General features: G+C 35.4%; 1 protein-coding gene across 2 annotated transcripts in view; it reads right to left on the bottom strand.

Annotated features, from left to right (window-relative positions):
- LIMK1 (LIM domain kinase 1) overlaps nucleotides 1-20,686 on the bottom strand; it is a 29,686-nt gene extending 9,000 nt beyond the window's left edge. Inside the window, exons 1-11 of one of the 2 annotated variants that reach the window (XM_088256505.1) lie at nucleotides 20,605-20,686; nucleotides 20,222-20,330; nucleotides 18,879-18,993; nucleotides 16,730-16,860; nucleotides 14,765-14,920; nucleotides 10,672-10,764; nucleotides 4,521-4,653; nucleotides 3,463-3,808; nucleotides 2,331-2,487; nucleotides 1,966-2,089; nucleotides 647-775 (exon numbers count right to left, since the gene is read on the bottom strand). In XM_088256505.1, the coding sequence (XP_088112631.1) occupies nucleotides 647-775; nucleotides 1,966-2,089; nucleotides 2,331-2,487; nucleotides 3,463-3,808; nucleotides 4,521-4,653; nucleotides 10,672-10,764; nucleotides 14,765-14,920; nucleotides 16,730-16,860; nucleotides 18,879-18,993; nucleotides 20,222-20,330; nucleotides 20,605-20,626 (1,515 nt within the window). In that variant the 5' untranslated portion in view covers nucleotides 20,627-20,686. The remainder of the gene's footprint in view (nucleotides 1-646; nucleotides 776-1,965; nucleotides 2,090-2,330; nucleotides 2,488-3,462; nucleotides 3,809-4,520; nucleotides 4,654-10,671; nucleotides 10,765-14,764; nucleotides 14,921-16,729; nucleotides 16,861-18,878; nucleotides 18,994-20,221; nucleotides 20,331-20,604) is intronic. The other variant, XM_088256506.1, reaches the window with a different exon arrangement.
- Nucleotides 20,687-21,315: the final 629 nt, after the last annotated feature.

Here is a 21,315-nt window from a genome sequence, read left to right on the forward strand (position 1 = left end):
TTAAGATCTTATCACAGGTATTGATGAATACAGACATTGTATTACATATATGTACTAAGAAACCGCATGAGTTTTTGCGACTATTCCACACGGACCTAATAAGAGATTTTAAATCCCCCGCAAACAACATTTCACTCGATAACTTGTGTAATCATTTGATCCAAATTTTATATAATTTCAATTTGACTCATATTGATTAAAGTCTTCAACTCAGTTTTAAAATATTTAAAACACTGTCAATTTATTGTTTTGATAAATATATTGTATTATTTGATATGTGATCAAACGGTCCGTGTCACCGTTTGTTATGTATATTTACCTGAGATATTGTATTTATTTCACTCTAACTACGGAGTGCTACATCTGAGTTGAAGAGAGACAGTAATTATGAACTGCATTATTCCAATCGTTCAGACTACGATTCGCGCAGTCAATGTGTATATGCCACAGATAACATGTTGTTTTTCACCAGCTCCGTATTATTATTACACTCAATATTTCTTCACCACTCGGGTTTTTTAAATCCTACCCTGGAGTATGCCTAATTTTTAGATACTTAGAATGAACAAGGCTAAAAATTGCCAGTAAGCGCCATTGCGCTTCATAGCGGCATATGAGAGAAAGTTGATGAAAAAAAAGTGATTACCTCCTTGAGAAAGTTCTTTTGTGCGTCTTCATCCACCCTGTAGAGCTGCTTGAGGACCATCACCTCGTTAGTGTCCCGGTGTGTCACCTTGAACACCTGCCCGAAGAATCCACTTCCTAAAAGCTCCCCCTGGAATTAAGATTTTAGTTAAACAAAAATAATCCATTTCATAAAGGTATCTCAACATCATACGAAACATGTACCATTATTCCCTTTTTATATGAAAGAAGATACAAGTCAGAGCATATCGGGGCTTACGACCTGGCATGTGGCTGGATCACATATCTTCATACAGTTGAGTAGCGTTCACCATTCTACCCTAAGGGGTAGAATGATTTGAACATGCATATTGCATTAATTCTTGAAACCTATATACATATATGCAATGGTCTTGTCTTGTCTGCATGCCAGTAAGGTTTTCTTTACATTTCCAAAGTATGCTCGATTGTTACGCCATCAGTTGAGGGATTGGTGAAGTATTTACTAAGCGTATTCCTTTTGAACATAGGTGAGCTTCATTCCTTTAACCTGTTAACCAGGCGGGACATATAGATACGTCAAACGTAAACAATATCGGGTACGGGTAGGACATATCGCTCACTCCTTTCAAGAACACAATGTATTAAAAATAAATATCAAGCCACTTATTAAACTTTTTACTGTGCAACAGATCTTTTTAGGTACCTGAAGGTTTTTTCTCCATTTGAAAAATATTTAGTTTATTTTAAAAAAATAATTAAACGATACCTTTTCTTCAAAATGCAAAAACAACATTTTCTGCCTTGTAGCGGGTAAATATTAAATTAAAAATATGCCTCTTTTGCTGGGATATAGTATATTTTCTGGGCATTCCGAAAACATGCACAACTGAAAATTGACGATTTTTGATTTATGACGTTCTTGAAAGGAGTGAGCGATATGAATACATCCTGTAAATATATGTTGCGCCCTGGAATGGGCGGGACCTATATTTTCCTACAACAAAGGTAATTAGTCATCCATACATGTATCCTCATGAATTCTTTTCTATTTGTTTGTAATTTAGTATTTTCTTTGTGACTTATATATAAATAAATGAAAAATATAAATATATATATCATAGTCTTTTAAATTTTTTTAAAGCATAAAAAAAATATATGAAATTACGTCCACCGGGCGTGACGTACTGACACGTGTTAATCTCTCTACCAACAGTACGTAAAAGATGCTTTTAAGTGTTTCCCGCAAACAATGTGTTAATATTGTTAATAGTCATATCAATAAAGGGATGGAAATGGCCGTATCGTCAGAATGCAGTATTTTTTTGAGGAAGAAATTACCTGAAGGAGGTCAGCAGCCCGGAATACAGTGGGAGGGGGTCGCGCGTCTACACGGAATGACCTGGTCCTAGATAGGTCGCACAAGACACCACCTCCATCGGATTCCATATGCTCACTAACGGATCTAACAAGAAATGGCGCTATATAAGTTATCCAAATTTATTATTATTATTATTAAAACAAATCATCAGGGAGGATATTAGAACAATATTAATATTGTTTATTCAGATACTGGATTATTAACCCTACGGATGAGACGTCGATATTGTAGGTGTGTCAACTAGATATAAAACACATATAGTTCTTTTTAAAATGGAAGAAGGTATCACCGGGAGGGGAAGGTTAAATGTAAGAAGTTGATTTACCCGTCGAGCAGGCGGGACATGCTGGAGGAGCGCTCCTTGTCGGTGAGGGGGGTGATGTGGCGCGAGGGGGGCGCGGCGCGGCGCCAGCGCGGCCGGGCCCGCGCGCCCCCGCCCCCCTCCTCCCCCCGACGCTTAAACACCCGTTCGCGCGCCACGCCTGGAACACACCAACAACCAAACCATAGACTATACTGCCATATATGTACATACTGGGACTGCCACTTATCAACGTGGATAAAGAAAAATATGTTAGACTGGGTAAGCCCTGTAAATGCCGAGATTTTAATATTCATCTTTAGTTGTTGTGTACTATATTGGTGGTAGATAAATAAGTATGTATTACAGGCGGACCTCATCTTTCGCAGATTTAAAAATAAAAATTTTTTTTTGGGCAATAATGCCAAAATGTTTTAAAAGTGTTACGTACGTGCTGAATTATAACTTATGGAACGTAATAAACAAATTTGGAGACGCATGGGCTGAAATAAAAGAGTCAACAATGACATAAAAGGTTCATGGGAACAACTATGCCCACAAATGATGGATGATTTCATAAATTCTGATCGCACTTGAAATAGTTCACCTAATGAACGAAGTAAACCCGGATGTTAACAGTGAAGATGTTAATGAGATGATTGAATCGCATTCTGAAACCTTGACTAACGAATTTCTAATAGACCGACAAGAGAATGAAAATGATATACAAATTGAAAGTGAGGAAGAAGAACATGAAGAAATCATCAAAACCTTCACAGTAAAATGTATGAATGAAGCTTTTTTAAGTATTATGGAAGAATGTGATCCCAATAAAGAACGCATATCTCCAGTACGTAGGGCAATCCATAATAGTACTTAATGTTACAGAACTCTCTATGAAGAAAAACGAAAAAAAATCTGAAATACAACTACCTCATGACTAGTTTATTATTTATTCAATACATATTAAGTTGGTAATTTTTGATGAAAACAAATTTTAAAGTACGATTTTCGGGTTTTTATTATTATTTTTTTTTTTCACACATTTTCAGGAACCAACTATGTACGAAAGTTGAAGTCCGCCTGTACTAGGTAATAAGTAAGTGACTGGTTTGAAGTACAGACAAATCTAAATATACACAATATACGAACGTACCGCCAGAAAGCTGAGGTAAATTGACTCCGTTTTTGACAACCACTACATTGTCTTTGCCCAGCGCATCACGGCAAAGGTGCTCCAGATCCGCATCGCTCTTGGCACTCTGGCTTTCCCCCAAAGCATCTTCAATCGCCTCGCCGGCTCTGGGAGTCTCTGCACCACCTGTGGCGGAGGAGTCAGCCTTCTCGGAGGCCAGGACTCCGGGCTGGAGGCTTGCGGCTTCCGGATCCTTGGCAGGGGACTTGTTGGTGCTGTCGGAGACGCTCTGCATCTTGCCGGCGGTGCGCAGACTCTGCTGTGGCGGCTTGATGGCCAGATTGTCCGGGTCATGTTCAATAGTTAACTGAAATGAAAAAATACAGCCCATTACATGTATATTTAAAAAAATATGTAAAAGAAAAGAAAAAGACTATTATTCCATTAATCAAATAAAACAATAAACCTTGAGTATAAGTCCCTCTCCAAGCACAAGGGCTCAATCTCTTTTTTGGAGAGGCACAACGAAACGAAAATTATAAGTTTGCCATATGTATAAATGTATAGAAATTGCATCAAATTTTATTTGAAAAAAGTAACTACATTAAATAAATAGAAAATAAATAAAAAACATTGGTTACGGTGAAGTTTGTTTACGACAGCCTCAATCTGAAGCTTTGGCAAAGAATGATTACGTGTTATGTCTGGTCAGTACTTCTATACGGAGTTGAATCGTGGACCATCAAAGTCGGCACTAAGAACCGACTAGAGGCATTCGAAATGTGGCTACATTGAAGAATGCAATGCATTCCATGGACTGATAACAGCAAAAATCAGATCTGTACTCGGTGAAAACCAAATGCCACCTATATAATGCCTGCATCGCTCCTATTCTCTTATACAGCTATAAGACATGGCACCTTACAAGGGCCCAGAGCAGGCTCCTACTTGATACTCCATTGAACGATTGATGACATATCATATCATTATATACATCTTTAAAGGCAGGACCTTTGAGGAAGTATTTTAGGAAAATGGTGCTACATAAATTATCCAAATTATATATTATTATTACATACCTGCAAAACTGAATCGGAATAGCAAATCAAATGCTCAATCTGCGGAATGGGCTGATCCTTCACGGGAGTCCCATTGATTTCCAGGATTCTATCCCCGATGTGTAGAGCCATCAAACCGCACGACACGTCCACGCTGCAATCACACCAACACACAATTAACACATTTAGGATGGGTGCTCTTTACACCTGCTGACTGCTGGCGACAGGATTTGATAATCATGTACATATCGCTCACTCCTTTCAAGAACGACATAAATCAAAAAACTTGATTTTTCAGGAGAATGTTTTTAAAGTTAAAAAATATTATACAATGTATTGAAAATAAATATCAAGCCACTTGAACTTTTTAGTGTGCATCAGATCTTTTTAGGTAAAACGTGAAGGTTTTTTCCCCATTTGAAAAATATTTAGTATATTTTAAAAAATAATTAAACGATACCTTTTCTTCGAAATGCAAAAACAACACTTTCTGCCCTGTAGCGGGTAAATATTATTATAACTTAAAAATATGCCGCTTTTGCTGGGATGTACATTTTCTGGGCATTCCGAAAACATGCACAACTGAAAATTGAAGATTTTTTATTTATGACGCTCTTGAGAGTGAGCGATATAGTTAAGATCTTAACAATGAGATTGGTACATAATATTCATATAAAACATTAAATATGTAATTCCTTCTTGTCTGACTTTGAAATGAGGCTGGCAAAGAAGGTAAAAATACCCTTCCCGTCCTTAAGCATTAACGGGTAGAAATACCTTTCCCATCCATAGTGTGTTAGCTTCAAATAGCACCAACGGTGCATAGGGCACAATCATTTATGCAGCGAAGGCAGGATCATCAGCCTTGCGATTCAAGTCCCAATCAGCAGCAACATCAGACTAGTAAGTTAATCCAATCAGGAATCGAACCCGAGGCATAATGGCAGGCAGGCAAATATTTTAACCATTACACTATGAAGAAAAACAAAAATGGCTTCTTCTTAACATCATCCGCAACCAATGGTGCATAAGGCACTGCATCAGTGATTGGGACTTTGAAAGCATTACTAATCTTTTTTATCTTTGACCGTAATTTTTTTTTCATATTTGATAAAATATTAATATAAATTTAATATATTTTTTGTTTTTGTATGGGTCCGAATGAAAACCAAAAGTTTCTATACCGGACCTGGGAATGTGGCGAGAGCTTTCAGAGGGCACTGCATCAGATTGATGCAATGTTACGTTGATCGTTAATCATATGAAGGCAAACTAATCAGTCTTCCGCTTCAGATACCAGTCCAGGATAAAATTAAATAAATTGTAACCCTCAGCACTCCATAATTTTCATATTTTGCAAATCAATTACTGATTTTTAGATTTCAAAGAGGGCTTTACTTTAGTTTTTAATAGCAACATTATAATGTGATAATTTTTTTTATATACATAGTAATAAACATTTAGTAGAATAATAACCTCCAGAACGGCTACCGTTCTGGAGGTCCGGGTTCGATTCCCAAGGGGGGTAAAATAAATATAAGTGATTTGTTCACTGTCATATTTATTCAATAGTACCCTGGACTGGTACCTGAAGCGGAGGGCTGATCACCTTTCCTTCATGTGTAAACGATCAAGATAACACTGCGTTTATATGACACAGTGCCCTATGCACCATTGGGGTGCGGATAAGGGTTTTATTATTATTAGAATAATAACTCTTAGTAGTGTTTTACATCCGCCTCCGTAGTGTAATGGTCAGCACGCTCGGCTACCGTTCTGGAGGACCCGGGTTCGATTCCCAGGGGGGGTAAGAATAAATATAAGTGATTTTTTCACTGTAATATTTATTCAATATTACCCTGGACTGGTACTTGAAGCGGAGGGCTGATCACCTTTCCTTCATGTGTAAACGATCAAGATAACACTGCGTTTATATGACGCAGTGCCCTATGCACCATTGGGGTGCGGATAAGGGTTTTATTATTATTATTAGTGTTTTACATAAATATTAATATACAGCAATACATTTGTACAAACTTACTTATGCAGGACACTTAAATACTAGAAACAATTATAAAGGAGGTGCAGTGCCAACTAGACTAAATAGAACACAAAGATAAATTACAACTCGTAAAATGCAATACAAGTTCACACAAGGACTACAACACAAACACTACCAAATACATAAAACAGTAAAAGTTTGTCAATTCAAAATAGAGATAAAGGGGAGGGGCAAAATTTTTAAAGATATTTTTAATTTAAAAATAGTAAATTTGAAAAAAATACAACTCTCTTAAAATACACTCACATAAATAAATAAAAATGCAAATGTTACTTTGTTCAAAATCTTAAATCTCATAAAAGATTGCTTTGAAATTTTATTATTACGTTTTAGTTCAAATATGCGCGATTTTATATGTTCTTCTTTCTCTTCCATTTAACCAGATTGAGCCACAGCAACACGTGCCCAGATACAGCTGGTAAATAATAAAAAATAAATATTTTTTGCTATTTTCGTAATTTAGTTTAAAAAATTTAGTGATTTTTTTTCATTAAAATTTTGAATAGTGGAATATTTTGTATGAAATATTTCAAAGTATTTCTGAAATCATGGCATAATTTGAATTTCAGCTGTTTGAATCAATGAGCTTTTACTGTATAAACAAAAATCAAACCTTACCTTGCTATTGCTTTATCAACTTATACAAATACATGTCGCTAACTCTTTTCAAGAACATCATAATTCAAAACTCGTCAATTTTCAGTTGTGCATGTTTTCGGAATGCCCAGAAAATGCAAATATCCTAGCAAAAGAGGCATTTTTTAAACTTAATACTTACCCGCTGCAGGGCAGAAAGTGTTGTTTTTGGATTTTGAAGAAAAGGTATTGTTAAATTATTATTTTTTAAATATAATAAATATTTTTCAAATGGAGACCTTAGAAAACCTTGTTTTAGGTAAAACCCAGGTTTTACCTAAAAAGATCTGTTGCATATTAAATGGCTGATATTTATTTTTTAATACATTTCATTATATTCTCAAAACTTTAAAAACGATCTCCTGAAAAATCAAGTCTTTTGATATATGACGTTGTTGAAAGGAGTGAGCGATAGGAAGTCAACTAAAGTGCTACCGCACATTGGAGACAGTTATAAGCACTTGCGCTAAGTACTAATCATCAGTACTATAACTAAGCACTATCATTGATTTACAATGTCAGGAGCACATAGGTTCCCAAACTTTTTTAGTCCGGCACCCCACTTTAAAAAATTCTCATCAAAGTGGAAAATAAAATCGACAGAATATCCCATCATAGAAAGCAGGAAGGAATAAAAATATATATCTTACTTCTTAGCACTTCCATCTGTCTCTTTGGACTTCTTATGCCCTGTAAAAGTCTTCTAGATTCTTGAATCTAGAACACCTACAAGGGGGCCCACTATATTATTACTATCGCCCACTTTGAGAAATACTGGTCTAGACTTTATGTGGCATACACTCAAAATAACTGATCAGAAAATAAGTTTAATAAAAATTAAAAATGATATTTTAATGTCTTTTAGTATGAAAAAGAAAAATCAGGAAAAATGCTACATATATTTACATTCATTTCAACTATGGATATTGCCTAAGAAATAGCACACGTAAGATCTTTTCAACTGAAGTATGAATATAACAAAATTTGAGTAGTGTGGTTGTCAATCACGGAGAGAATGATGAATGTTACACTCCTTTCAAGAACGTCATAAATCAAAAAACTTGATTTTTCAGGAGAACGTTTTGAAAGTTAAAAGATATAATGCAATGTATTAAAAATAAATATCAAGCCACTTATTAAACTTTTTACTGCGCAACAGATCTTTTGAAGTAAAACCTGAAGGTTTTTTCTCCATTTGAAAAATATTTAGTTTATTTAAAAAATTAATTAAACAATACATTTTCTTCAAAATGCAAAAACATCACTTTCTGCCCTGTAGCGGGTAAATATTAAGTTAAAAATATGCCACTTTTGCTGGGATATAGTACATTTTCTGGGCATTCTGAAAACATACACCACTGAAATTTGACGATTTTTGATTTATGACGTTCTTGAAAGGAGTGAGCGACATGTATAAAATGATTACGACACTCAAACCAGCCATTGGCGAGTCTTAAGCTCGGTAAATGCCCAGACTTCCATATCCGTGTACATCTATTGCAATTTAGATACTAAAAAAATCTCAGTCTACTAGTATTTGCGACAGTTACCATGGATCCACAAAAGCCAAAATTGTTATAAAAAAAACAGAAAAATGTGTCCAAATACTAATACAGAATACACTGAACTACTTTTGATACAATTTCAAAATAATACGGTGAAAAAAATAAAACATTAATTTAATGTTAAATTAATGTTTTATTCTATATCTTAATGCATTGTGAATTAACTATATACTGGACCAACCTGCCGATGGTTATGTCTGTAGGAAGAGCTACCGCCACATTGAAAATTATCACATTTGATATTGATCTGTTCCATGTGTCCGAAGGAGTTTTCCGAAGCGGGATACTTCTACACCTTTAAGTCTTCTTGCTTACTTTTAATATAATAATAAATAATAATGAAACCCTTATTCGCACCCCAATGGTGCATAGGGCACCGCGTCATATAAACGCAGTGTTATCTTGATCGTTTTTACACATGAAGGAAAGGTGATCTTATATAGATTAAAAATAAAACATTAATTTCCAGTTAATTCACAATGCGTAACAATATATACAGCATAAAATACACACTGAACTCCCCATTTTACATGGTGTATACTACCATGTTCAGTTCAGTATATATTTTGTAATTTAAAAGCGTTGTTAACTTTGTGGTATGGTAATACAGGTTCATCGAAAAATAATGCCAAAATTTAAAAAAATATATAGCATCGAAACCCTTTATGTTAAACGGGTGCTTCTGTCACTGAACGCTAGCTGGTAAGTTTTGTTTTGGAGGTGGCGTGACCTTGATATGCGCATGCAAAGTACACGGTACATTGAACGCACGCTTTCCCGTCGGCTGGATTGGTAAAGGAGCCCCCATTGCTGGCCTCCAAAAAGTCTTGACCTTTCCTCTTTGGATTTATTTTTCTGTGGGTACATTAAAAACATTGTGTACGCAGAAAAGATCCGGGATTTGGATCACCTTGGAATTTCTGCCGCTATCTTGACAGTTACTCCTGAAATGATTGCACGTACATGGCAAGAATACAACTACAGACTACTAGACATCTGCAGAGTGACAAACGGTGCACACTTGAAAAAAAATCCGCACATTTTGAGAAAAAAAACTATTGAATTACCTTTAATAGTTTTTTTATAACAGTTATTTTAAATACTGGCATTATTTTTTTATGACCCCGTGTAACTCCATATCATTCATCGTTCACTTTGTGTAATAATACCACTTAAAAAAACTAATTCATGGCACCGGTTTCGGAATAATCATTCCATCATCAGGTAAACTATACACTTAAGTGAAATTGCTATAGTCTATTTATAAGTAACAAAAATTATTATTGTTATTCAAAGAAAAGAGAGAGAAAGAAGATAAATGAATAACTTATCTAAACGAAGACCAGTTTCATTTACATATAAATTTTACATGCAAGATTTATCAAAATTATGATCTTAAGATATAACTTCTTCTTCTTCAAACCCTTGTACGTACCCCAACGGTGCATAGGGCACTTCATCATATAAATGCAGCGTTATCTTGATCGTTAACACACAAAGTGACCAGTCCTCCGCTTCAGGTAAAAAATTGAATAAGTATTAGTTGAAAAAATCACTGTAATATTGAATAAATATTAGAGTGAAAAATCACTTATATTTATTTGATCCTCCCTGGGAATCGAACCCGGGACCTCCAGAACGGTAGCCAAGCGACCTGACCATTACACTACGGAGGCGGACTTCAGATATAAGGTGATTGGCAAATTTAGAAATATTCGAAAATATCAGTGGTCGTGGTGTTTTTAAGTGGTATTTCACAAAGCAAACGAGTCGAGTGTACGTCACATAAACATGCGAACAACCATATTGTAACGGGCAAGCAGGAATCCAGACAGGTGACGGGAGAGGAAGGGACCATCGTGCAGTGAGGGCGTGCCTAATAGCATTCACCGCGTATTACCGGCTGTACCTATATTGGGTGATCTGTATACACAAAGAGAGCGTGGCCCGCAGAAGCGATCTCGCCAGCGCCGCTAGCTTCCCCTGCATCGCATACAACAACCTGCAAAGGCCAAGTTAGTCGTGTTCACATTTTATTTTGTTAAAGTTAATGGGACCAATGATATGCTTAAATCCTAATTCATACCTAAAATGGAAAAACAGTGAAACCTCTATCTATCGTTCCTCGAATAATCGTTTTCCCGGATGTGTCATTTATTTCCTCTATCCCGACTTAATTTCATACTAAACTAAACCGCATCGATCGTTTTTCTATCACCATTTACCGCATTTATCGTTCGAGTTAAGCTGCATATTTGATACATTTTGTCTGTTTTTTTTACATTATTTCCAATTTTCTTACATTCAACGGCAACGTATGGGATAGAAACTATCGAAAGCTTGTGTAACCGATAGCAGGAGAGGTCGATATTGATGAAAAGAAGTCGCTGCCTGTACCTGCATTTCCAAAAGCGTGCGCACTCTTTGAAAGAAAACTTTCTACAACGCACATTCAATAACCGATGCTGAAAAAAATACTATTTGCAAAGCCGAAAATATACTATTGACTTTCGAAAATAAAACAGTTAAAAAACAAAAGTATTTTCTTAAATTCTATTAACCTTTTAAACGCGTTAACTTTGTTCCTAAGAGACGCTCGTGCGCGGCTGTATTTCGCCGTTTTTTAAATTATTACTTTTATCATGTATTTAGTTAAGAAACGATTTATTTTCCTAAACAAAAACGTTCAATGGGATTCATTGTGCCTTTTTGGTACTCTTTAATACACGTGTGTCACATTATTCTTGAAATATATCGTAATATAAACAAATTAGATCGTAACATAAATAAATCAAAGCACGCATCGTGTGTCACTCTTACCCACTGGCGATGCGTAGCGTCGAGAGTGAGACAGATATAGGGCATGATTATGGCGCGGACTAATTACCGACCGCAAGAAAAATCAGGGATCTGTTGTTTTATTTATCCTTGTGATGTTACAAATTATTAGTCAGATATTTCAACAGATGTCATAAGGCCGAGGATTGACGTATTATTTTATCCAAAGTTCCACACCATGAAAAAATCCCTCCAAGTTGAACTGAGGTTCGAAACTTGGAGCAAAGTGAAAACACAAACGCTTATGTCAGCCGCGTATGGGGCATGTCTTGTAAAAACACATACGGTTATGCGAGCCGCGTGGATCCGGTTAATAAATATATTTGCATCTGAAACATGTATTCTTCTTAGAATTTTAGCCTACGAATGGTTATGCAGATTGGGAGGACGGTATCTTTACTCGGTCGTATCTATTTGCGTATTGACCTCTTAATCCCGCATTCATTGTTTTCCCGCATTCATAGTTTATTTTAATAGGTCCCTTTAAAAACGATAGATAGAGGTTTCACTGTATGGATATTTTGAATTTAAATTTTACATAGCAATATTAATATTATATTATTTATTGATTCGGCATTAACTTTGTGGAATGACATGTTGATAATCTTTTTTTAAAATTAAACACTTGAAACTAACCACTCATTTGACTCTCATACACTTAAATTATTACACTCTGTTACAAATAAAGGTCAAGTCATGAATAATTTATAAAATTTAGAAATATATAAAAATTTAAATTCAGATAAAACGTTAATTAATAATATACTGTTTCAAAATATGTCACCATTATTATCAATATTTCCTTTTACAAAATATCTTATTCCTTAACCTCCTCCCCCTTCCCCTATATTTATTAACCTATATATACCCCTAATTGTATTTTTTGTTCGTTAGTTTTAATTTTTGCCAGATGATGAAAACATCTGTAAGTTTTCAAAACTCGTCGAATATATATATATATATATATATATATATATATATATATATATATATATATATATATATATATATATATATATATATATATATATATATATATATATATATATATATATATATATATATATATATATCGTAGTCATACAGGAGAAAATGACCAAGTGCATTTGTTTACAAAAACGTGATCATTGACTATTTGATGTCTTACTAGCTTTAATATCGCCCTGAAAAACATCCCAAAGGATTTTAAACTTAGAAGTATAATCTATTGACTTAGTAAAAATGACTAACTGCATTGATGTTTATTTTGTTGCCAAGCAAAAGTGACTTGAATGGCCCTCCTGAACATTTTACCTTTTGTTTGTTGGTCACTTTCTCCTGTGTGACTACAATATGTATAAAACTCATGAAAGTATTCAAGTGTTTAATTAAAAAAATATATTAATATTATTAATTATGTCCACCAGTATATTATTAGTAATATTGTCCACCTCCGTAGTGTAATGGTCAGCACGCTCGGCTACCGTTATGGAGGTCCCGGGTTCGATTCCCAAGGGGGGTAAAATAAATATAAGTGAGTTTTTCACTGTAATATTTATTTAATACTACCCTGGACTGATACCTGAAGCGGAGGGCTGATCGCCTTTCCTTCATGTGTATACGATCAAGATAACACTGCGTTTATATGACGCAGTGCCCTATGCACCATTGGGTGCGGATAAGGTTTTTTTTTTTTTTATTAATTATATTGGACACTGGATTATTCACCCTACAGATGAGATGATGATTGACAATTCAGTGTTTTTACCCATCTATATAAATACAAATGTGAACGATTATCAGCTCAAAACCTCGCATCTAAATTCATTCAGAATGCTTTGAAATTTTGACTTTGTATTTTAATCCATTTTTTTCCATTTGAAATAGGAATGGAAAGAAAGGGAAGAGGCCTATACCCAGTAGTGGAGGTCAGAGGGCTCATAAAGAAGAAGAAATAAAAACTGAATACGCGCGACTTTTTAAATACCTGTGACAGATATATTAAAAGCTTGTGTTTAAAAAAAAACAGTTTGAGCGCAATGGCAACGCTATCTGTTGAATATAACAGCAAAACCAAATGTTGCTCGTGGCGGACAGCGTGCTTCTGGATAGCAGCTAGCACTTGGCGTTTTAAATTGCATTATTGTTTTATAGATTTTATATATTTTTAAGGATTTATGAAAATATATTAGAAATGAATCCTTTCAATTTTCATTATTTTCCATTTAATCAGACTAAGCCTCAGTAACGCGTGTCCGAGTATAGCTAGCACACAAGTATGATCTATTGAGCGTTTTTCAATCACATATGCCTACTGTTTTACATCAAGTTGTGGCATATGTGGGATTGAACCGCCGACTTCAGAATAAGTCCGCGACACTACCACATGTCCACAACCTAACATAATCATATTTTTTTATAATTATTTAATATGGTTACAAAAGTTTTTTTTATAATTTTAATTCATTTTCTAAACATTTCTACTTACAATCTTAAAATTAAAAATGCCGTTCTTACCAATAAAGAGACTGAGCTCTTGTGCTTGGAGAGGGACTTCACTTGTTAGTTATGTTTGTTGGTGATAAAATTTATTTCTATTAAAAATATTTTATTTATTCCGTGTTTTTTCTTTCTTAGATTATATTGTTCACCCCTTTCAACAACGTCATATATAAAAAATCGTCAATTATTAGTATTCAGGCATTTTGAAAACATGCACAATGTTTTCAGAATACCCAGAAAATTTACTATATCCCAGGAAAAGCGGCATATTATTAACTTAATATTTACCCGCTACAGGGCAGAAAGTGTTGTTTTTGCATTTTGAAGAAAAGGTATTGTTTAATTATTTTTTTAAATATACTCAATATTTTTCAAATGGAGAAAAAACAGTCAGGTTTTACCTAAAAAGATCTATTGCACAGTAAAAAGTTCAATAAGTGGCTTGATATTTATTTTTAATACATTTCATTATATTTTATAACGTTAAAAACGATTTCCTGAAAAATCTAGTTTTTTTATTTATGAATGTTGTTGAAAGGAGTGAGCGACATATGAAAGACTATTATATCAAGTGTTATGATGAATCGCGCCAAAGAGCTTTCATGTAATGTTACTGGTTAGGTAGCTAGGAAAGCGTCAACAAAATAACCGGGGCGGGAAAAATCGCAATGTTTGGTACTCACTGCTTGATGGTTAGGCCTCTGTGTGGGTCGGGGGCCAGCCTGAGGAGCGGGGGAGCCCCCAGGGGGGTACGCGGAGGCAGTTCCACCAGCTGGATGGCGTGCCTCCTGCCCGCACCCCTACCCAGCGGTCGCATCACCCGTTCATAGCAACCCCCACTGTGAACATGAAAATAATGGTGTCAAAGATGTATATTGTGTGCAAGGATTTGCTGATAAAGCTGAGATAAGCATTATCGATAAAATTAAGAAAGGTGTGCTGAGATGGTTTGGACATGTGGAACATGTGAGTGAGGAAAGAACGGTTAAACAAATTTATGAAGCGAATGTAGTTGAAAAAAAAAACCGAGGAAGACCGAGGAAAACTTGGCACAGTCAGGTATGTCAAATACTTGAAAGCGGTCTCGTCAGGAGTCATAATAATCGTCGAGTATGTATGAGGAGATGCATGAATGTAGAAGAGGCGAAGAATGTTTGCAAAGACAGAGTGGTGTGGCGTTCGATTCTCTCTGCCTACCCCTGAGAGAAAGCAGCGTGATGGTTAATTAGTTAGTAAGGATTTGCTGATAATTATGAAATGAGGCATTTGAAATGTGGCTACACTGTAGAATGCTATCCATTCCATGGACCGATATGGTCAGCAATGAAAATTTGCTCCAAAGAGCAAGATCAGGGAGACAGTTGCTGACTGATATCAAGGTCCGGAAGGTGTCCTATCTGGGACATGTGCTGAGAGGAGATATGCACGAGCTATTGCACGTAATCATAAAATAATCACTATTACCAATATTTACGAAGCTAAAGTGTAGTGGAGTGGAGTGGCTTAACGCTACTCTACCCTATTTTTTTTCTCCCACATAATGCATACTGGAAAGCACTATACTTATAATGCAAGAATCCCTTACACGTAGCATGACCTTGCATTTATAAGCAGGGTGCAAAAAAAGGGGAAAAAAATCATAAGAAGCAAAATATGTATAGCATTGACAAGGTGTGGGCAAGACAGATTTCCTGGTTCCGGAATATACGAGATTGGACAGGGATCAGGACCGTCGAGGCGCTGTTTAGAGCTGTCCAAGACAAGGACAATTACTCTCAAGTGATAGTCGACATCAAGGGGATCTGACATGACACGAACAGAAGATGAATGTTGACAAAAACAAGTCAAGATTTTCAAAAGAGATGAATGTAGATCTGGGTGTAAAATAGTACTACATAAATGGGGGATTTATGGAACAGGAAGAAGGTGAATCAAAGTATACTGAGGGTCGGGCGGCAGGCTGTTCGAGTATAATTAGGGTCGGGGTTTATGAAAAAACCGCCCGAAAACAATGTGTTAAGAAAAAATGTATATTCTGGAATTTAGTAATTATTTATTGAACGGCTAATGCCTTTAACATAATGCATATATACAGTATATAATATAAAAATACACTTATAAAGAAACAAAAAGTCTTGAACATAAAATAATAATAAAATAACAAATAGTAAGCACTGGTAAATACACGTCTCCTTCACACACTATCGACGAGCAGCGCGAGAGAGTAAAACACAACATTTAAATTTATCCATTATAACATGGAGAAGAAATGCTGAGAAAGTACAGACTTCAAGGTGGATAACAATATATTAAATAAATCTATACTTTCAAAAGCATTGGCTAACATGTGAAGCCGCAGAATCAGAGAGAACATGGCATAGTTTCCATCATGTAAAAATACTGCAAATATAGATTTTTGCCTAGTACCTCTTCGACGCACGCTAAGCTTTATTTGATTTAGGAGACTGATTTCCTAAACAGCCCTGAGACTGTCCAAAAAATTGTTAAGAATCTTATATAACAGGACCAAATCAGTAATTACCCAGTAATGAATTAATCAGTACTCACTGAGATTTATTAATTTTAGCTGCTTCATTATGCAATTATAATCTAACTCAACAATGTTAGCAATATTGTGGCAGACTTACCAATATAATTTGGATCTTTCAATGAGGGCGTACGCTTCACCATCCCCGATGAATGCATTGCACAGCTCACAGCAGAAGCATTCCGGATGGAAGCGATGGTCTCCTGCTGCCATGACGGGACCAGTAATGATCTGGAATAAGATCCTTCATCTTAGTAAATCAAATTTACCGGATTCTCCAGTGCGCAGGTAACCACCATCTATACAACAATCTAATTCTAGATTCTAATTTTGGATTCAATAATTATTTATAGATTTTACATTAAATTTGTAGAATTCCATGTTAATTTTGTTCATCAAAGAAGCATTGATTCACTTCTGGAATAAAATGGATAAGGTAAGAACTTAACAAAATATTCTTACCCGGGCAGCATTAAATATTAACTATGTTGGTCCATCCGTTAAAACAAGTTTTGCGCAAAAAACCTTTTCAGTCCATGCGCCAAACATATTTAATTTGCTGCCCGTAACCATTAAGAATTCCAGTACTGATCATGCCTTTAAGGACAGTGTCCGTCGATGGTTGCTTCTCATTGGAAGGGACAAGGTAGAAAGTGAGTTAATTAAAGTCCAGGTGTAATTATTTTATTGTAAAACCTTTATACTGTAAATTATTATTGAAATTGTTAAAACGTTATTGTATCTATTGTATGTAATGTATTTAATCTAATAATTAAAAAAACAAATTATAAAATAAAATAATAATAATATATTAAATGTGAAGATCAAACACTGATTTTTTGTCTACTAAATTGAATTTTATTGTTAAAAAAAGACATAAAAATAAATTTGTGACAACTGTTTCACCTTTTCTTTATCCTTCATCGTTCACTTTGTGTAATACCACTTAAAAAAATAATTTTATAAAAGAATGTTATATTGCCACACCACAAAGTTAACAATACTTTTAACACACTAAGGGTGTTTTTTACGTCTGTGGACCGCTGGCGATGGGATTTGATAATTGTGCACATATAGTTTAGACCTTATCAAAAAGATTAGTACACAATATTCATTTAAAAACATTAAATAATTTCTTCTTTTCTGACTTTGAAATGAGGCCGGCGCAGAAGGTAAAAATACCCTTCCCGTCCTTAAGCATCAATCGACCGGATGGGTAGAAATACCTTTCCTGTCCTTAGGGGGCTTGTGCACTACGCGGAATTTCACCGTCCGGCAGTCCGGTTTTGAAAAATAAAAGCGACTACGACAGTTTAGCGTGATCGAATGCACCGCTCAAGGGCACCAATCCGAAGAAAGATGGACAGAAGCACAAGCCAATCTAAGCCAATCATCGTTTTAAAACGCTATGTAAAGTACTGGACGGTAAAATTTTGTGTAGTGCACAAACGCCCTTGGTGTGTTAATATACAAAACCTTCCTTCTAACCCTTATCCGCACCCAATGGTGCATAGGGCACTGCATCGTTTAGAAGCAGTGTTATCTCAATCTTTAAATACATGAAGAAAAGGTGATCAGCCTTCCACTTCAAGTACCAGTCCAGGGTCATATTAAATAAATGTTTGACTGAAAAATCACTAATATTTATTTTGACCCTCTTGGGAATCGAGCCCCGGACCTCCAGCATGGTGGCCTAGAGCGCTAACCACTACACTATAGAGGCGGACAATATACAAAGAAATATACAAAACATTTTACAAAAATACAATTTACAATTTCGATTTTAGTGAAATGGTTCCATTTTGCAAAAGCCATATCGCTCACTCCTTTCAAGAATGTCATAAATGAAAAAACTTGATTTTTCAGGAGAACGTTTTTAAAGTTTAAAACTATAATACAATGTATTAAAAATAAATATCAAGCCACTTATTGAACTTTAGAACTGTGCAACAGATCTTTTTAGGTAAAACCTGAATGTTTTTTCTCCATTTGAAAAATATTTAGTATATTTAATAAAATATTTTAAACAATACTTTTTCTTCGAAATGCAAAAACAACACTTTATGCCCTGTAGCGGGTAAATATTAAATAAAAAATATGCCGCTTTTTCTGGGAGGTAAATTTTCTGGGCATTCCGAAAACATGCACAACTGAAAATTGTCGATTTTTGATATATGACGTTGTTGAAAGGAGTGAGCGACATGTCTTACGAGTGAGAAACATAAGCAGAGACCCATCAGTGGACATACCTGCGTGCAGTGCTGGCACGCTTCTCCATATCTGGCCCAGTAGTCCGCCTGGCAGAACAGGAGACCGTCTTTTTCAAAATACCACGAGGAGAGAGCGGCATCGCATGCTGAACACCTGGAAAATTCAATCAAAAGTAAAAAAAATTACTTAATTTTTAAAAAAAATTTTTTAACACTTATTTTATTTTTTTTTTAATAAAAGAAATATTTTTATTATTTACACAAATATTTCAATTTCAATTTAGCTCACAAGTTGTCATTCGGAGTTGACGTATTCGCTATACAATGCACAATAAAAACAACATAGGAGTTTTTTTAAATCATATTTTCATATGGTGGAGGTTTTTGGTAAGGGAAGGGTAATTAACTATGAGTATTTCAATGTTTTATAATTTAGTACATAAACCCAGAAGATGACAAGGTTATTGTCCAAACCGGTTGGATAAAGTGTACCAATAAAAAGTGGTTAAAACAAAGTTGTTTTATTTTAGAACATTCAAGAAATTTCAAATACATACTATTTTTATTGCTCGTTTTTTTTACTGTATAAATTTTAAATTGAGTAAACTCTAAACCAGTTCAGAGTAATATTGAATAAGTATTTGAGTGAAAAAAATCACTTATATTTATTTGACTCCCCCCTGGGACTCGAACCTGGGACCTCCAGAACGTTAGTCGAGCGAGCTGACCATTACACTACGGAGGCGGACTACTGACAAAGTAATTATTTCAAATAGTCCTTCACAGTTAATTATTATTATTTCTATAATCAAATACCGGGACGTGAAGTAAACTGGCTTCCCACACATACAAATCCCGTTTTCTTAGACAAATCCTAGTGTGCCACACCGGGATTATCCCGGTGTGGGACACTGGGAAAAACCGGGGCTATCCTGGTCAAACCGGGACGTCTGGCAAGGCTATGTAAATATGACGTTATGAACAGTTGTTTCCGAGGTCGTTATAAGAGAGTTTGGCTGTTTTTGAATTAAGAAGTAAACTGGCTGGGACACCGGGATTTGTCTAAAAACCGGGACTATCCTGGTCAAACCGGGACGTCTGGCAAGGCTATGTAAATATGACGTTATGAACAGTTGTTTCCGAGGTCGTTATAAGAGAGTTTGGCTGTTTTTTAATTAAGAACACCCAGGGATTTGTCTAAAAACCGGGACTATCTTGGTCAAACCGGGGCGTTTGGCAAGGCTTTGTAAATATGACGTTATGAAGTTGTTCCCGAGGTCGTTATAAGAGAGTTTGGCTGTTTTTGAATTTTCAGCAAATTAAAAATCGACTGTTAGACGTCGGTGAGTTTAGTATTTAATGCGACAAAAATGTATGCTCACCGAAAACATTCCATATGCCACTCCTGCCCGAGCGCCGATACGTAATCTTCCTCCAAAAGCTGATTCAAGCATCCCGCACACACCCCACCCCCTTCCTCGGGGTTCGAAGCTGAAAACAACATTAAATTTCGTAAACAAACAACAAATGTACAACATTCCTAGCAAGCAACACCAAGAACGATGCAACTGGCTATCAAAAACATACAAAATCACAGCATTAAACGTTCCATTGCCTCTCGATTGACTAATGATTGATCGCCCACACATTTTGTGTCGAGCGTTGTTTTTCCGATGGCATGTCAACCAATTTGCGCAAAATCTGCACGCGTTGGATAAAAGTGCCAAAGTATATTGTACTTTTGGGGTATTATGTGGATATTTACCGCTGTTTGAGGTCTCAGTCATTGTCAAATCTCACACATTTCACACCTTGACAACATTCAACTGTCATGGCCGCTTTATGTCATCGGGTGCGCAATGAATCTCTGCGCGCATTGTTTTGATGTTTTGTTCCAAAATATACACATAAACCGCTTATCTATATCAGCAATACCAACTTTAAACGGGGTATGTTGTTCATTATATTATTATTTATTGATTCGGCTTGGTGGAAATAAAATATTGATTGTTTTGAAAAGTAAACGTTTAATTTTAGTCTGCCTCCGTCGTGTAATGATTAGCGGGTTTAGCTACCGTGCTGGAGGTCCCGGTTCGATTTCTAGGGGGAGGGGGGTAGGAATAGATATTAGTAATTTTACACTGTAATATTTATTTAATACTAACCTGTAACGATCAAGATAACACTGCGTCAGTACGATGCAGTGCCGTATGCACCGTTGGGTGCGGATAAGGGTTAGAAAAAAATACGGCTAGTTTTGGAAACCACAGAAATAGTTTTGACTACTTTTTGTAATCACTTGTAAATGAAAACATTTGTAGTTTTCGAAACTAGTCTTGTGCAATAAAATAAAACTCAGTAAGTGGTATTATACAACTGTTTAATTTTTTTTAAATAACTGTTCATTATACATTTGATCCCAATGAAATTTCGAAGAAAATTTAAAAGGATTTAATTTTATTCTCAAAGTTTCTAG

Source organism: Brachycentrus maculatus, unplaced genomic scaffold, assembly GCF_059751285.1.
Source record: "Brachycentrus maculatus isolate JH-2025_06_01 unplaced genomic scaffold, ASM5975128v1 h1tg000061l, whole genome shotgun sequence".
Classification (NCBI taxonomy): Eukaryota; Metazoa; Arthropoda; class Insecta; order Trichoptera; family Brachycentridae; genus Brachycentrus; species Brachycentrus maculatus.